Genomic DNA, 18,798 nt, shown 5'->3' with positions numbered 1-18,798 from the left:
TTCTCCTTTGTTTCATCACAATTTAAGCAAGCCTAGTAATAGACATAATATTTCTGACACTGGGAATACATTCACTGAGGTCCATAGATGTCCCTAGATACCAAGAGTATGCAAATAGACCTTGTAGAAGTGGAGAAATATTCCATTTACTTAGGTCTGTATTTTAGGCGGATTTTCAGAAAATAGGGCTCTGGGCTTAAGAGGTTAAGGCTGTCAAAGTTATCGTGTTATTAATGCACAATTATTTTAACGGCACTATTTTTTTTACGCGAGATTAACAGGCTTTTTTTTACCTTTATTTACCGAGGGTAGGTTCGATACTCTCATTGATACTATGTTTGTTTCTGACTCAAAGCGTGCGTGCGAGAGAGAGAGAGAGAGCGAGAGAGAGAGGTGTGAGAGATGAGGAAGGGGCAAGAGAGAAAGAGGGCTGGGAGAGTGTGTGAGAGAGAGGGGGGGCAGGGGGGGGTGAGTCATTAGCCCTTGTGTGGGTGAATGTAACAAGTTCCTAACTTTTTCGTTCCCCTATTATATCATGCACACTTTATTCATTGTTTTAAATTATTATTTAAATAAGTTATTTTGTGCATCGCTGTTTGTTTAGAATTGTATGCAAATTTGCAATGCATGAGGGTCATCCTTTTGTGTTAAATGGCTGCTTAAACAAAAGAATGGGGATGAATAGTTCAAGTGTACACACTACTGTGTTAGCAATCATTACTATGTAATGTTACAGTTAGTAAATTGGTATGCCCATCTGTTATTCTTTTGTTGGGCTTTTATTAAATTGTTTCATGATTTCAGCGTTTTGTTTTACAATGCAGCTTGCACATCTTAGTTACTTGAAGATTCTGGACAGTATTTCTCATTGTAGCAATAAATACAGATGCATTTTTTTGCATAAAGCAAGCATTTGTCTACCCTCATGTTGATAAGAGTATTAAAACTCGAAAGGGATCTGTTTAAGGTAGATTTAGAACAGATAAAAAATATGCGATTCATTTGCGATTCATCACAATTAACGATGGACAACCATGCGATTAATCAGATTAAATATATTTTAATAGATTGACAGCCTTAATAACGTTACATTATAGTTATATACCGGTAGTAACTTATTATAGTGTTCATTTTTCCAGCCCTCTCTTGGTAGAGCCTGAGGTATGGCCAGCCGATACTAACATTTAAAAAACAAAAAGCTGAATATCAGCCCGATATATTGGCAAACTGATATATCGGTCAAACCGTACGAATAAGGTAATCAGAAAATACAGGTCACTTGGTTATTTCATATTCAGAGTATTGTCTTAATGAGGTTTAATATTGTAATATTGTAGTGTATGTAAACAGCAGTAATCCCTCACCTTGCTCAGGTCCTTGGTGGTAACATTATCATCTTCTCTGCAGGGCATCTTATGGACAAAGGCCAGCATCTGGTACTTAGCCTTGATGAACTCAGTCTTATTGGGGCTGGAAACAATAATACACATTAGAAGCACCAAGACTCAACCGGCGGATCATCTTCTAAAAATAAGCCTCCGCCCCCCTCATCACCATGCCAGCCTTTAAGCAGGGTCTCCCCTGTGTATTACAGAGTAAGCAGTCTGCCTCGGCTGCTGGCCTAGACTAGACCATAGGAAATTATATTTAAAATGATATATTTTATATTAACAACACTGCCTGGATTGCTTGACTAACTCTATGTGAAATGGAGAACCCCAACTACATGGTCATATTTTCCTTTCAGATTTAAGCATTGTATTAATGTACGGTCCTAATGGAATATTTGTCATGCTGCCATGTGACTCAGCTGCAGCAGCCGCACTGGGATGAGAGATGACGTGGGTATTCAACTACAGCTCATGGTTTAGTTTGCGTCAACTGCACTGATTCAGCCCACTGATTGTGAGGATTTTCTTCTTTCTTTCCATGTTCAATACATTAAAACAAACTGGGATTCCTTATTTATTTGAATAAATAATAATAACAAGTCTCAATTATGATGATTAGTTTAGTGAAGTTGAGGGTCACATAGGCCCTTCAGGCTACAATACGTAGTGTGCTACACCCTACTTCTGCTCCACCCTAGAATATTACAACATTAATATGCCTTCAAATACCCATCCCCACAGCTCTTCAAGGGAACCCCTGCTACTATAAAGAGGCCAGGGTTTCCATTATAAAAAGGTAATTGTCGTTTATTTTTACCTGGAAAAATCTGTTGAAGTCTGACATATTTAAATCTCTCCGGTTATAATGTCCTGTGAAAATAACTCTTATTTGTTATTTGGTTACAAAATAACGTACCGTACGGTACACCCAGTAAAGGTGCTTAGCCACTGAAACAGAAATCTGGATCAAACAGAAGTCTCTCTGAAATCCTATGATGCGTGCACACGTGTGTGTGTGTGTGCGCGTGTGTGTGTGTGTGTGTGTGTGTAGCAGAAAACTAAACAGTGGAAAACTAGAGCATAGAGTAGGAGGATTCTATGGATAGAACACTATGGTTTGTCACGTTGGAATACCGCTATCTCCGTTATCTAAAAGATAAAAACAAAGGTTTTAGCCAACAACATTTCACCCACTTCGCATAACGTTAATAAACGATTGATACAGACGTTGTGGCTAACCGAGCTGTGCCACATGGACCCAAACACTCCTGGCTGTACCAAAACACCTTTTTCTCAGTCTGTTCCATGAGTGGAGAGACGAGAGAGCTGCTGCGGTGCAGACAGAGTGGAGGTAATGTAACCTTAATTATTACAAATGGTAACTGTGACTGTTTTGATTGACGATCGAGCATTAAGCATCGAGTATAACGTTATTGCAATAAGCTCAACAAACACAGATAATATTTGACCCGGAATTTCTCTAATTTGTTCGGGACATTGAAATCTTCCCAGACATGTGGACCGGCACCATTTTCTTCTAGCAGAAACCCTGAAAGAGACACTTACTGGACTCTGTCCTGTGGGTTGGCCTTGCGTTTCCCACTCATCACAGAGGAGGGATCCAGAAGGCTGTGCTCCCAGATGGAGTTGGCTCCATTGCTGTACAGAGTACGCACCATCTGGAGAGGAGAACACACACAGAGCTGTGATGAGCCAAGAGAGCAGGGCAATCATTCAATATGATCATCTATCCACTTCCAATGTGATCATATCGTGATGAATGAATGAATGAATGAATGAATGAATGAATGAATGAATGAATGAATGAATGAATGAATGAATGAATAAACTTTATTTAACAGATTGCAGAATGGGTACAATACAGTACGGCTCAATACATAATTTACATACAATTGTTAAGGGGATGCAGACCAGAGAAAGACGTTTGTCTTGTTTACATCAGATCAGGGTCCCCCATTTGGAGATATCATGACACACAATTATGTTGTCTAAACTGATAATATCAGGTATATATATAGGATACATTTCTCACAAAATATGATCTGAAATATCACTTGAAAATGTATATCACTTAGTCTTGCGTAGCCATACCTCTCTCCACACTAAGTTAGTGCTGTGCCAATGGAGAGAGGTCTGGCTGAATCTATTATCATTCCGGTATAGGGGGAAAAGATTCTCTGGCTTGTTTGCATTCCTTCCGTCGGGGCGTCATGCCCGTGCGAGGCACACACGCATGTTGCGGCACTTTGTGAGCATCTACCGGCTCGGGCCGCGTTTTTCGCTGAACATACTGTTCGAAACATCTATTTGCCACCGTTCGAACGCCACCTTACTCTACCAATTCCGTGCCTCGGTTCTCAAGTTACATGACGATATGTCAGGCGAGTGTCTTTAACCATAAATGCTATTAACCGGATCCATTTTACTGAGTAAGTTATTCATAATCCTCGACAAGTACCACACACACCACAACATTACCACGCCACAACATTACCACGCCACAACATTACCACAACGTAGGGCTGCACGATTAATAGTTTTTTAATCGAAATCGCGATTTGGAATGATGCAATTATCAAATCGCCAAGCCTGCAATACATTTTTTTTTTTTTATAATTTTTTTTTATAATTTTTTTTTTAACCAGGAAGTCCCATTGACATACAAGATCTCCTTTGCAAGGTAGACCTGGCCAAGATGACAGCAATAACATTTGCAATACATCACACAGCAATAAAATGTGCGATACATCACACAAGAACATAATAAATGTGCATGTATACAATACATCACATGTAAACACAAAGCAGAATAGTCTACATGATAGTAAAAGTGTATAATACAGGGTAATACAGTAATTTTGCAGTTGGGACCCGACTACAGAAAGCAGCAACATTCTTCTTGTAATTTTTTTTTAAATATGTTATAATCGCATCGCAAATCGCAATCGCAATATCTGTCAGAATAATCGCAATTAGATTATTTCCCAAAATCGTGCAGCCCTATTACCACTAAAGGGCTCTACATGGTCGGGCAACTGCGACACACCTGCGACACAACATCGACAACGCAACAATGTTGCAGACACTCTGCCTTTATGCTTCTGCAACATCCACGCATAGTAGGGATGGGTACCGAATTCGGTACTTTTGAGGTACCGAACCGAAACACGTCGGTACTACCGAGTATCGATTCAAGTGAGATACCGAAGAAGAAAACTGTCGAAATTGTAGTTATTTGAAGTTTGGATACATTTTTTTACGACTGAGGTAGGTAAATTAAATTTCTTGAGACTAAAGTACCGAAAAAAGGTACCGTTGGGTACCGGTGGTATCGATTCACAGGTACCGGTACCGTATCGGTTCAAATGTGAAAGGTACCCATCCCTAAAGGCCTCTGCATGCTACAGCAAATTCAAAGCAACTTCGACACAACATCGACAAAGCAACGGTGTTGCAGACACTCTACCTTTATGCTTCTGCAAAATCAACGCGCAGCCTATGTAACATTGTACCCCGTATGTAGCTAGGTTCCCTAGATAGATGACGCTTCCCTTCTCAACCAACCCATTGATAAAAGCAGAAAAATAAGCATAGTTTTTACTTCCGGGCGGGGGGTTTCAAAATAAAAGAGCGAGTCTAAAAGCACCGTAAATACGTTTATTTTTTACAATATCTAACGTTACACGAACCTAAACTAATCTAAAGTTAGTTTAGGTTCGTGTTAACGTTAGATTATGTACAAAATAAACGTATTTCCGGTGCTTTTAGTCGTCGCTCTTTTATTTTGAAATTCCCCGACCGGAAGTATTATAGTGTCTGTTGCTAGCAGCTTAACCTTTGTCAGCCGGTTCTTTGCTTTTTAACGTAACTTCATTCGTTTCCAATGGAGAGGAGAGAAAGACCGGCTCACATGCAGCTCAAACTACCTATTGGAATAAATTAATTGATTGATGTTTAACTTGTCCCTGTGTGTGTCCAGTCATTTCGACTAGCAAACGTTGTATTTAACGTTAAAGTTACCTCAGGATACCATTGTATTTAGCTATGCAGCTAATGTGGATAGCATTTTGTATAGCACCAATGCTAGCTGGCTGGCTACAGCTTTATTTACTAAATTATGGAGGCTTTTTTATCGTCAAGGTAAGAGAGGATTTGTCATGATCAACTGAAGGCGTATGCTATGGAACAATATGTGCTTGGGTTTTCAGAAAAAGGCCAGCTATGTGACGCTAATTATTTAGCATCAACGCTGGCTGGCTACAACAATGGCGGATGGTATTCTCTGCGATACCTATATTATTCTATGACAGCCCCGCCCCCATTCGCTAACCAACCAATCACTGCTACGCAATATCAACGCAACGGTTGTTTAGGTTAGATTTTGGAGACATGTACGCAGATTCCTCGCAACACAGTCTACAAGACCCTAAACAACAACCGCGCTGAAATCGCGCTGATGTTGTGTTGAAGTTGCTTTGAAGTTGCTGTAGCATGTAGAGGCCTTAACGCATATCCTATGCAACATTGTACAAATAAATGTAAGATGTATGTACAAAATAAACGTCTTTCCGGTGTTTTAGACGTCGCTCTTTTATTTTGAAACCCCCCGACCGGACGTATTATTGGCTTGCTGCTGCCGGTTCAGTGTTTTTGAGCTGACGCTAAATACAAATGTTGAGATTGTTGGTGAACAACTAACTTTAGGTTAGTTTTAACGTTAGCTAGCAGCAGGGATGGACGCCGTTGTGCAAATGCAGGCAGCTACAGGCACTCGAGGAAGAGCTGCTAATTTTAATCGGCAGGAGAGAGTGAGCTCGTCAAAGCCGTATATCCCTCTGGCTCTGGCTGTGGTGCGGTCGTAGGCACGAAAATGCATCTCAAAAATACCTGTTGTATTAAATTAATTGATTGCCGTTAGGGCTGCACGATTTTGGGAAATAATCTAATTGCGATTTTTCGGACAGATATTGCGATTGCGAGAAAATTTGCAATTATAATATTTCTTTTAAGCAGCCCCACAGAGGTTTATTGTAAAATGCGGCTTGAAAATGTTTCTTTTGACCTGGGAATCGATACCGGTACCCAATGGTAAAATTCTGTACTTTACTCTCCCTCTCTGAAGTCTAAACTTCACAACACACAATCTAAAACCCCTTACCTCCCTCTCCCAAACCGATCTTGTATCTCAATGGGACTTCCTGGTTAAATAAATTTTAAAAAAGAAGAAAAAAAAGATTAGCGATTTATTTAATTTTTTGCGATTTGCTAATTGCATCATTCCAAATCGCGATTTCGATTTAAAATTGATTAATCGTTCAGCCCTAATTGCTGTTTAACTTGTCCCTGTGTCCAGTCCTTTCGATTAGCCCCACCCGTTCATTGTAAACAATGATGCATGTAATTATATTAACGTTACTTATTAATTAATGAATTCTCACAAGCTGGCATCGTAAAATATCAACACCAGCCATGGGAATACTGTTTACTAAATTGTGGAGGCTTTTAATCGTCAAGGTAAGAGGATTTGAAGGCGTATGCTATGGAAGTTAACTATCGAGGATAGTATTCCTGCCTGCGGAACCAATACTAGGCGTGTTCGAGATTGATTTCGGCTCACCTCGAAAGTAGACGAGAGTAGATGAGTGCAGCCGGGGGAGGAGTTAAAAAGGCGGACACTTCAGATTTGAATACAGCCTCTCGCCTAGTCTCGCACGGCAGATATCGCGTTCACGTTACCACACAGACATACACACCTGTCCAGCTCATTATAATGCGAGGGCCGTGTGCACAATTAGATTTGATTCAAATGTATTGTCGTCACACAGCACACTATATACCTATAGTGGAATAGACTGTATTAATATACCATATTTTATACCATCTTGTTGCGCGTTCTTGCCCACCGCAGCGAGTGCATGCACACACAACACACACACAGCTGAATTATTCTGTTTTGCATCAATATATTATTATATATATATATATATACACTGTATATTGAGGCAAAACAGAACTATATATACAGTATATATTGAGGCAAAACTGAATTATTCAGCAGACGCTTTATCATGTAAGATGTAATATAAGTTATATAACCATATTATAATTTCGAGAGCACACTGATAATGTTTGGCCAGCTAATTATCCTTTGGATTTTGTGTGGGGGGTATAATGAGAACAGGTAGAAAATGAAATACTATAACACTCATTCACACAAATTGATGTGAATCAAGTCTTCATTTATTATTATTATTATTATTATTATTATTATTATTATTATTATTATTATTATTATTATTATTATTATTATTATTATTATTATTATTATTATTATTATTATTATTATTATCATCATCATCTGGAGTCGCAAATCACTTTCACGCTGTCGTGCACACGACGCGTGTGTGTATGTGTGTGTGTGTGTGTGTGTGCGGGATACAGCATCAGCTCAGCTGCTGCATCGTTAATGAACTATAGATTTATATGGAATTCGGGCGGCTAGGTGGCGCAGTGGGCAAGGCGCTCGCCACCAACGCAGGAGATGCTGGGTTCGAGCCCAGCTCTCGGCGTTGCTACCAGCTTGGCTGGTCGTTCATACTAATACAATTGGCAGTATTAGGGGGTGGGAAGCTGGTGGGTGGAGATCGAACGTTGTGGACAGCGACTCCTACAGGTCGGTTGGTACGCCTGCGCAGTAGAATCAGGAAGCGACGAGGGCGGCGTGTCCCTCCCACGCAGACCCTTGCCGCTGAGAGATCGCGCTGTGCAGGTGAAAAGATGCGACGGCTGCCTCCTCGAGTACCGGAGGGGACACGTGATGCAAGGCTCCGTCCACATTGCAGCCGGCTTGTGGGAGGCATGGCCTAACAGCGTTCGAGACAGGGGAGGGTAGAATTGGACAATATGAAATTGGGGACGGGAGAAAAATAGAAAAATGGGGAGAAAAAGTAGATAAAAAAAATGATTTATATGGAATTCGTTAATCTATCTAGCGAGGACTCTCACTGGGGGAGTGTAACGCGTGGGAGGATCACACTACCTCCCCCAGATTCTTTCCCTGCTGAACAGGCGCCCCAACCGACCAGTAGGAGTCGCTGTTTACAACGACCAGGATACATACCCCACCGGCTTCCCACCCGCTAACACTGCCAATTGTGTTAGTATGGACGACTGACCACGCCGGAGGTACCGCTGACAGCTGGATTCGATACCAGAGTCTCTGCGGTGGTAGGCAGGCGCTTAGTCCACTGCACTACCTACCCAGCCGCCCTCTGTGCCCGTTTTCTTAGGCAGTTAGCCTCTCTGGTATGCGCGCCATTAGTGTTAGTCACACTTCTAGGCCTCTTTGCTTTTAGAACGAATTAAAAAAAATATATATATATATATATATATATATATATATATATATATATATAATATAAAAATAATATTTTTTTCTCTTTTTTTTTAATCCTCTCTTTCTCAGATTTTTTCTCTGTTTTTCTCCCCATCCCAATTTATTCGTGCCAATTCCCCCCCCCCCCCCCCTCCCCTGCCTGGTTGTTGTGCGCATGTTCTCCTACTGGTCGGTACAAGGGAACCCTGAAGTCATCCGCACGCTTCCTCCGACAGGTGCGGCGACAGCCAGTGACTCTTTTTTCACCTGGCAGCGAGGACTCTCATTGGTGAAGCGTAACGCGTGGGAGGTCATGCTGCCTTCATCAAGTCCTGCCTCCGCTGAGCAAGCGCCCAGACCTGACCTGTAGGCGTCGCTGTCCACAACGCCAGATTCCCACCCATGACTTCCCTCCCCCTAACTCAGCCAAACGAGTTAGTATGATGATCAGCCCAAGCCAAGGCAATGCTGACTCCGGGAGTCGAGACAGCAGCCTCTTGCATTGGTGACGAGCGCAATCTCCGCTACGCCACCTGACCGCTATATAAAAATAAATGTAAAATGTATTCTACTAAGGTTGGCAGTCGACTACAGCTCCTTTCGATCGATTAGTCAACTACTCGACTAATTGGGGTCAGCCCTAGTTACCACACACCACAACATTACCACACCACAACATTACCATGCCACAACAGTACCACACCATTACCACACCACAACATTACCACACCACAACAGTACCACGCCACAACATTACATTACCACACCACAACATTACCACAACATTACCACACCACATGGACCGCGGAACCGGTATGGCCAGTAGGGCCGTGGCCCTACCAACTTTTGGGGTGTAAAAAAAATATTTATTTATTTATTTTTTTATTTTTTATTTGTTTTGCTCTGCGCAGTTTTGGCGCCCTCCTCTATATCTGCAACCATTATTTTTACATAAAAAATAATTCTAACAAGGGAAAATGAGCCAAAAATCTAAAACGGTCGGTCGGTCTGAGCCTCAGCTTTAGGTATTCAGTCTTTCTTTCTTCTTAATTTTCTTTGAAAGCAAAGTTGCACATTCTTTTATTGTTTGTTATTGTTATTATTATTATTGTGTGTTAGCTAAGTTGTTTATTTGTTTTAATTCTTTAGTGTGCACTTTACATTTATTCTTAGCTCTTGTTCTTGCTTGTAAAAAATAAAGGTGCAGTACTTTACTGTATAACTGTTAACCCTTTCACTGCCACACGACGGAGGGTTAACCCTTTATTATCACACAACTGACGGTCGTGAAAGGGTTAACCTTCTGTGTATTGTCGCAGTGAAAAGGGTTAACCGGTTGGTAGCGCGGCGATGTTTTGATTTGGGGGGGGGGGGGGCGCAGTGGTGAACCTCGCCTAGGGCGCCAAATGTGCTAGGTCCGCCCCTGGGTGTATCAAACTCAAACATTATGTAAACATTAATAATAATAATAATAATAATAATAATAATAATAATAATAATAATAATAATAATAATAATAATAATATTAATTAACATTAACACTATGGTCGCCAAAAACGCTGTACCACGTCATTCCCCGCCATGCTCATTCTGCCAAAGACGCCGTACCACGTCTTTGATATCACTATTTCAAAAATCTGTGATCGAAATCATATTTCTCCCCCGGAGACTTGAGATCTACTGTTGATCCCCTCTCAACTCTCCAACGGTTCAAGAGCGCCATCTGGTGGCCGATCGGCGGATCGCCCAGAGCGGAAACAGGAAATGGAAGCTGGTGCTCATTCCAATTCGGTCCGATCACTCGATAATAGTCCCAGGACTCGAGCTAGACACAACGGATAGCAATCCGTTACCAATAACTCGATAAACAACATGATTTGGACGTATATACTATTATACAACCTGGAAATGGATCGCATATTTCTACATCCCATAATAGGAATATTTCTGTTCCACGCTCATCGCCCAACGCTATGAGGAAGCTACGGTAAGATTCAGCGTTATTTTTGTACGTGTTCGATACTAACTGCTCTAATGATCATATCACCCACACTAGATGAATCATCTAACGTTGGCCACGGAATTATAAACGACCCCCCCCCCATCCGGTCAACATCAGATGATCAGTAGTAACTTCTAGAAGCACGTCCATTTGAAATTTTTTATCTCGCGCAGATTCCTATCAAACTGTATTTGATCATCAATATAATGCATTTGGGGCTATAAATCACGTTCTGGAGAAAGCTGCAGAAAACGATAAAAACATACTTATACTTTAGACCGTATTTTAGTATGAATATGTGAATGAAAAAGTATAACGTTGTATATTACCACAACATTACCACACCACAACATTACCACACCACAACATTACCACAACACAACAGTAACACGCCACAACATTACCACACCACTACCACACCACAACAGTACCATGCCACAACATTACCACACCACAACATTACCACACCACAACAGTACCACACCACAACATTACCATGCAACCACACCACAAAGTTACTTACCACACACCACAACAGTACCACACCACAACATTACCACACCACAACATTACCACACTACAACAGTACCATAACACAACATTACAACACCACAACATTACCATGCCACAATGTTACCACGCCACAATGTTACCACGCCACAACATTACCACACCACAACATTACAACGCCACAACTTTCCCACACCACAACATTACCACACCACAACATCACCACACCACATTGACCACAACTTTACCACACCACTACCATGCCACAATGTTACCACACTAGAATGTTACCACACCACAACTTTACCACGCCACAAAGCCACCACAGCATGTTATCACGCCACAACGTTACCATGCCCGCCGCACCTGCCAGTAGCTCCTCAAAGGACGCTGATTGGTCCGAAGCAGTGTGGTTGAGGCACAAGCGCATAACTTGAAGCCTGACAAGATGGATTCTCACGTTATCATTCTCATGATCTTGCAATGTCAGCTTGCCATGCAAGGTTAAGAAGCTTTTTTTTTTTATTATTATTATTATATATTTTTTTTAACCACAAGTACTGTCACTGATACAAGGAATAACACTGGTAGCAGCCAATGTAAGCAAAGTGGGCAGATGACAGGAGATGTCTGCTCTTTCCTATGCTCTCACCTGTAGCTGTGAGGGGGGCCAGGGTGTGAGAGTCTCACCTGTAGCTGTGAGGGGGGCCAGGGTGTGAGAGTCTCACCTGTAGCTGTGAGGGGGGCCAGGGTGTGAGAGTCTCACCTGTAGCTGTAAGGGGGGCCAGGGTGTGAGAGTCTCACCTGTAGCTGTGAGGGGGGCCAGGGTGTGAGAGTCTCACCTGTAGCTGTGAGGGGGGCCAGGGTGTGAGAGTCTCACCTGTAGCTGTGAGGGGGGCCAGGGTGTGAGAGTCTCACCTGTAGCTGTAAGGGGGGCCAGGGTGTGAGAGTCTCACCTGTAGCTGTAAGGGGGGCCAGGGTGTGAGAGTCTCACCTGTAGCTGTAAGGGGGGCCAGGGTGTGAGAGTCTCACCTGTAGCTGTGAGGGGGGCCAGGGTGTGAGAGTCTCACCTGTAGCTGTGAGGGGGGCCAGCCCGGCCAGGGTGTGAGAGTGACAGTCTCACCTGTAGCTGTGAGGGGGGCCAGGGTGTGAGAGTCTCACCTGTAGCTGTGAGGGGGGCCAGGGTGTGAGAGTCTCACCTGTAGCTGTGAGGGGGGCCAGGGTGTGAGAGTCTCACCTGTAGCTGTGAGGGGGGCCAGCCCGGCCAGGGTGTGAGAGTCTCACCTGTAGCTGTGAGGGGGGCCAGGGTGTGAGAGTCTCACCTGTAGCTGTGAGGGGGGCCAGGGTGTGTGGGTCTCACCTGTAGCTGTGAGGGGGGCCAAGGTGTGAGAGTCTCACCTGTAGCTGTGAGGGGGGCCAGGGTGTGTGGGTCAGGTGTCGGACCTGGGAGCTGTGGCGGCCCAGACCTCTGTGGATGCTACAGCATTCATCACAGATCAATACGCCCCTGTTGACTGAGGCCCAGCGCGGCTCTGAGAAACAAACGTTTAGCGGTTAATAAATAGCCTAACGTTACAATGTGGGAGCAGAAAAACAGGGTGCAGACTTGTGGTAAAAAAAATAACAATAAACTGTAAAGTTGTACCTTTCATACAAGAATCGCAGCCCAAAGTGCTTTACAGGAGTAACTTAAACTTAGACATAAAATTACCCTAAAATAGACAGAATATAATAGAAAAGCAATGCAGATAATAACAATACAAATATTGATTGATAATTGACAAAACTACAATTAAATTGAATATTCTTCCCTGTTTGATACTCGCAGTTTAAAACCTGAAGGTCTTTCTTCCTGTTTGATACGCATAGTTTTTTATGTAAATGTTTGTAACTCACTGTCACTGACCTTCTTACAATGCTAGGGCTGAACGACATTTAGGGCTATACGTTTTTACATCTCTATCTTGTAATGCAGTTGTCATGGCGTTTCATCCAAAATAGCCTACTTTCTTTTACTTTTTTAATACTGTTGCAAGGGGGGAAAATTTGATTAACTTAAATACAGTATTATTTTAACATTATGCACAGTAGCCTTCATATTGTGTAAGATGCCGGTATTGTAAAAAGCCATAACTTCATATCCAGCCTCCCAGCCCTACGTATTTTAACGGTATTTATTTTCAGGTATTTTAACGGTTTGTTACTTGTTACTTAGATTTAGAACCTCTACATTTAATCCATCCTAACTATTTAGGAGCAGTGGGGCAGACACAGTATGTCGCCCAGGGACTGACTCCAGTTCTAATGCCAGTGCCTTGGCCGAGGACAATGTCAGTGTTTCCCTTATATGCATTCAGCAGCGGCGCTGCTATGAACTAGACTATTAAAAAAAAATTGTTAAAAAAAAAATATATATATAATATTATATATCTTTTTTTTTAATATAATTTCATTTGGGCTGTGGGGGGTGCTTAATGTAAAATACTGACCTAAGGAAAAGGCTGCAGGGAGACCATCTGGCCGCTTGTATGCGTCTCAGCATCAATGGGCCCCCTACCAGTGAATTCCCCTACCAAAGAGCGCTGGAGCTTTTCTTTCAAAAGCCCAGGAAAATGAAATGCTCTAAGGCAGAATGTAGCCTATGCCACTGAGACTTCTTAGGTGTAAAGTGCTGTTGTAGTGTTATGATTTGTGTATGTTAGACAGTTAGTATTTATATTATCTATTAAATCATCTATATCTATGTTCAATACAAATAGTGTACAAGTGTTGAGGCATGTCATTAATCTTGACATTTACTTTGATTACAACTACACTGCAAAAGATTTTATCTTATCAAGTGAACATATCTTGTATTTGGTACAATAAGTCTATATTGAGTAGAATTATCTTGAATTATCTTATCCCACTGGCAGATAATTTAGCTTTTTCTGATTTTGGTAAATTTAATCTTGTTTTAAGAAAACAAGATTAAAATTTTCTTAAAACAAGATTAAATTGACCAAAATCAAGAAAAAAATAAGCAAAATTATCTGTGGAATAAGATAATTCAAGATAATTCTACTCAATATTAGACTTATTGTACCAAATACAAGATATTTTCACTTGATAAGATTAATTTTTTTGCAGTGTACAAATATGCAGCTACCTGGGCCTCCAGAGCACTTCTAGTGTCAGACACACCAAAAACATCCTAGCAAATTCACACGCACATGACTCCATGAACATGAATAACCTATCTCGAAAACTTCTAAGGTAGTTTTAAGTTATTTCTCCGGCAGCGTGCGCTAATATGGATTCCGACGGCACGTGCGCACGCACAAATATGGATTCCGGCAGAGTGTGTGCAGCACAGCACCGCTGTTGATTTTTTTTTCAGGGGAAACACTGGTACAGTAATGTGTATGTCTTTTATGGTGTGGATTGGAAGGAAACTGGAGTACCGAGAGGAAAGAAACCCACACAGACACGGGAGGAACATGCAAACTGCATAGAAAGGCCTCCTTAGGCCTATGGTATCTTATTCAGGATATAATATCCAGTCTTGGAGATATAGTGTAATTTCTAGTGATGCAGTGAGTAGTAAGATAAAAGGTGAGTAAACTATGAACTCCAGTCACAATCGCAGCAATGGATGGAAATAATAACAATAGCCTAGACCAGTGGTCCCCAACCAAAAGTCTAATCAAAATCTCAAGACACACCAAAAGGCAAACCAGAATCTCAAGGAATAAGTGAACGCTGACACAAATATGTAGGCTATGTTTAGTATGTTATGTGAAAGGAAATGTATCTCATTTAGAAATCATATTTTATCAAGCCTTATACAACGGCATGCAAATTTCTCGATTCTGATTGGCTGAAACAGTCCATTTACACGTCTTTATTGGGAACAATCCACGGTCCTGGGCTCAGGACCCGCCCACAACCGAATCACATATCACTCCGCCGGCTGCCCGGCTCACTCCGGGAGAAAGCAAGATGACAAAATGGATATGTTGATAGCGCCATAACGACTAAATATGAAGCGATTCTGTCACGGCGAATGTGTTAGTCCTTTAAACAATATTGGATGATGTAATTGTTGGTTCATGAGTCAATACAGAACAAAAGAAAAATCGCGGATTGATTGATTGATTAATTTGCGATTTATTTTTCCTTGCCTCTGACTTCAGCGATGGCTCTAGTCTCCACCCACCGCCACACACACACACACACACACACATACACGCACACACACACACTCCTGTCTGCAACAGCGGGGGAAAGTCAGACTGAGAGGAGCAGCTGCGCTGTTTTAGGTGAGCATGGTCTATTGAATTGATTGATTGGTTGATTGCTAATTTTATTACTGTACGCCTGGTTTCCAACTGGTTAAGTTTAGGCTAAAAAAAAAATTAAAAAAATAGGGCGAAGAAAACTTTTTTTTCCTATAGGGCAAAGAAAACTTTTTAATTTGTTTTACCTACTTTCTATAGAAGCATCTAAGAATGAAGTTCTATAGAAAGTAGGTCTGCATCCCCTTAACAATTGTGTGTATTGAGCCGTACTGTATTGTACCCATTCTGCATCGACTGGTAATAAAATGTTCAATCAATCATTCCAATAATACACAGTTGGATGTGTTAGTTGGTTGGATGCCTTAGTTGAAAGGCAGTTGGATGTGTTAGTTTGCCAATAACACACAGTTGGATGTGTTAGTTGGTTGGATGCACTTCAAGCTGCTTCCACATGGAGGCAACTTCTCTCAATCATTCCAATAATACACAGTTGGATGTGTTAGTTGGTTGGATGCACTTCAAGCTGCTTCCACATGGAGGCAAATTGTCTTTTTTGTAGTTGTGGGAACTACTTTTTCTGGCGGATGGTTTTTTCAATAAATCTTCGATTAATGTGTGTTTATTGTATAGCAATAAGGTTGGATGAATCTGGCAGTTGTATAAAAGCTTTACACCACTTGCAGTCGTGATTTGTGAACAATAAACCATGCCTAGGGGGGTCTAACGACCACCCCTAGGCATGGTTTATTGTTCACAAACCACTCCTGCGCGTGATGTAATTCTTAATTAGAAAAATGAATTGGTTTAAAATTCCACGGCACACTTGATCTTGCTTGACGGCACACCGGTTGAAAACCACTGGCCTAGACTAAATCCTCTAGTCCTATATATTGTATTAAGCTCTATTGTTATACCTATAGGCCTACATTATCGCTCTAGAGAATATCCCAGTTTCTTGCAACCTGCATACTACATCTATATAATACAGCCCATATTAGAAGTTTTCAATCATAAAGAAAGATGTAGGCCTATTGCATAAAAAGGTGGGCAAACTGAGGTAGGTTTACCCTCCACTACATCCCTGGCACATTTCATATTGCCATGTCAAAGAAATCCATAAAGCCCAGTTCAGCACTAGGTCTATACCGTGCACACCCAACTCTTCCCTCTACAGTAGAAGCCTTGCACAGAATGTTTAGAATGCCCAATTGCTCTTCATGTTGGAAAAGAACAACGGTTGCGGTTGCGGTGTGTGTGTGTGTGTGTAATATGAGATATAGGCTATCAACAGAAATTGTATAATTTGGTGTCTGATTACTGGAACCTTTAAACAAGTTGCAGTAGAACAGTAATCATGATTGTCCTACTCTACACAGTCATTAGACATCTTTAAAACGGTGGTTACCAATGGTTACAGGCATCCATGTTGGAAGAGGTGCGGCTACACACACATTCCGTGCAAGGCCTGTACACTCTCCAACACAATAACCAAGAACCTGAGAGATACACTTTCCACGTAGCAGGATTGTTCTACAGAAAGTTACCAACTAAACCTAAATCGTTCAGGATTGTACAATGCTGTCAGCTGGAGAATTAACACATCAAAAAAAGAAGTTGAAAAGTTGATGTTCAATGAAATCCAGTCAACTCAGTTGTTTTGATCCGATTTCAACCACAGAGTAACTTGGGAAGGGGAGGTTAAATGAGGGAGAGAATGGATGCTCCTTCATTTAGGAGTGAGAGGAGGTCCTCTATACATGTTAACAGACAGTGAACTGGCCTCAGTGTGAAGTTCAGGCCTGTATCCATCATGATTCAACACCGCCCCAACATTCCCCTCTCATTATTAATATTCACCCTCCTTGACCATCAAACAATGCACCTCTGTGTCTGTCGCCCCAGTGAGGCAGTAGCCAGTATAGCTGAAAACAACAACAACACTGCTTACTTACTATCTAACTGTGTACAGCTGTTGTCAAGTAACGGTTGACATTTCAAACGATTTGAGCTTCAAAAGTAATTGATTCAAGTCGGTGGAGAAGAAGCTAGATTTGGTTAAAAAAAAATAGATGAAGATGAACGTTTCGTTAGCGGACAGTAACGTTACCCTGTAAACTAATCTGATTCCACAACTAAGGAAAACCTACTATCATCTGGCTCATCTGAACGCAGGGCAATTAGCTAGTTAAACGTTAACTAACTAGCCATCTGCCAATTATGTTGAGTTAGTTAGCCTGCTAGCTTAGCGTTGTTAGCATCTTATCTTACCCGGAGCACTGCAATCAGCGCAGACCTCTCTGCTTCGCAATCGCTTTGACATTCCTTTATGGTGATGGAGACGCTAATAACAACTCTCCAGTCAAGACAAATGTTGGTCAGGTAATATTATTATGTACACAGCTAACGTTATACATCCACAGGGCAGGGTATCTGGACGCTGGAAATAGCTGCTACTAACAGACACAGAGACTAAACAGATGCCTATCTGTCCCCTCCTCCCCTGCTGCTGCCCAGCGTCAACTACTGGCGTTCTTCTTCTCCTTCTGTCGGGTTACCAGCGGGTCGCAAACGACTTTAATGTGCATACCGCCACCTACTGTACACGAGTTCTTATCTCACAACAATGTAGACAGTAAGTGACAACTAGACAATTGCAGATACCCCCTACTCGACAATTCCGTGGGGGAAATTGTGAAAGTGTGGGTGATGCCTGTGCACCGCCGGCCAACGGGAGAGGGTCTGTATTGTCTCTATGCCAAACGGTTCAAAAGATACAAAAGAGGTAGTTTCTAGGGTGTTATAGCTGGTTGCTAGGGTGTTTCTAGGTGGTTGCTAGGGTGTTATAGCTGGTTGCTAGGGTGTTTCTAGGGTGTTATAGGTGGTTGCTAGGGTGTTTCTAGCTGGTTGCTAGGGTGTTTCTAGGTGGTTGCTAGGGTGTTATAGCTGGTTGCTAGGGTATTTCTAGGTGGTTGCTAGGGTGTTATAGGTGGTTGCTAGGGTGTTTATAGCTGGTTGCTAGGGTGTTTCTAGGTGGTTGCTAGGGTATTATAGGTGGTTGCTAGGGTGTTATAGCTGGTTGCTAGGGTGTTTCTAAGTGGTTGCTAGGGTGTTTCTAGGTGGTTGCTAGGGTGTTATAGCTGGTTGCTAGGGTTTTTCTAGGTGGTTGCTAGGTTGTTATAGGTTGTTGCTAGGGTGTTTCTAGGTGGTTGCTAGGGTGTT

The 18,798-nt window shown here is 41.9% G+C and overlaps 1 protein-coding gene across 4 annotated transcripts in view; it reads right to left on the bottom strand.

The window, feature by feature from the left end:
* The window catches only part of LOC311236678 (ARF GTPase-activating protein GIT2-like), a 108,360-nt gene extending 90,309 nt beyond the window's left edge, over positions 1-18,051 (bottom strand). For 3 of the 4 annotated variants that reach the window (XM_084324394.1, XM_084324395.1, XM_084324397.1), the window contains exons 1-4: positions 17,848-18,051; positions 12,698-12,831; positions 2,958-3,070; positions 1,365-1,470 (exon numbers count right to left, since the gene is read on the bottom strand). In XM_084324394.1, the coding sequence (XP_084180520.1) occupies positions 1,365-1,470; positions 2,958-3,070; positions 12,698-12,831; positions 17,848-17,899 (405 nt within the window). In that variant the 5' untranslated portion in view covers positions 17,900-18,051. The remainder of the gene's footprint in view (positions 1-1,364; positions 1,471-2,957; positions 3,071-12,697; positions 12,832-17,847) is intronic. The other variant, XM_084324396.1, reaches the window with a different exon arrangement.
* Positions 18,052-18,798: the final 747 nt, after the last annotated feature.

The sequence above is a fragment of the Notolepis coatsorum genome, assembly GCF_963971535.1.
Source record: "Notolepis coatsorum genome assembly, chromosome: 11".
Taxonomy (NCBI): Eukaryota; Metazoa; Chordata; class Actinopteri; order Aulopiformes; family Paralepididae; genus Notolepis; species Notolepis coatsorum.
The sequence above is the reverse complement of the archived record's forward strand: the minus strand, read 5'-3'. Positions and strand labels throughout refer to the sequence as shown.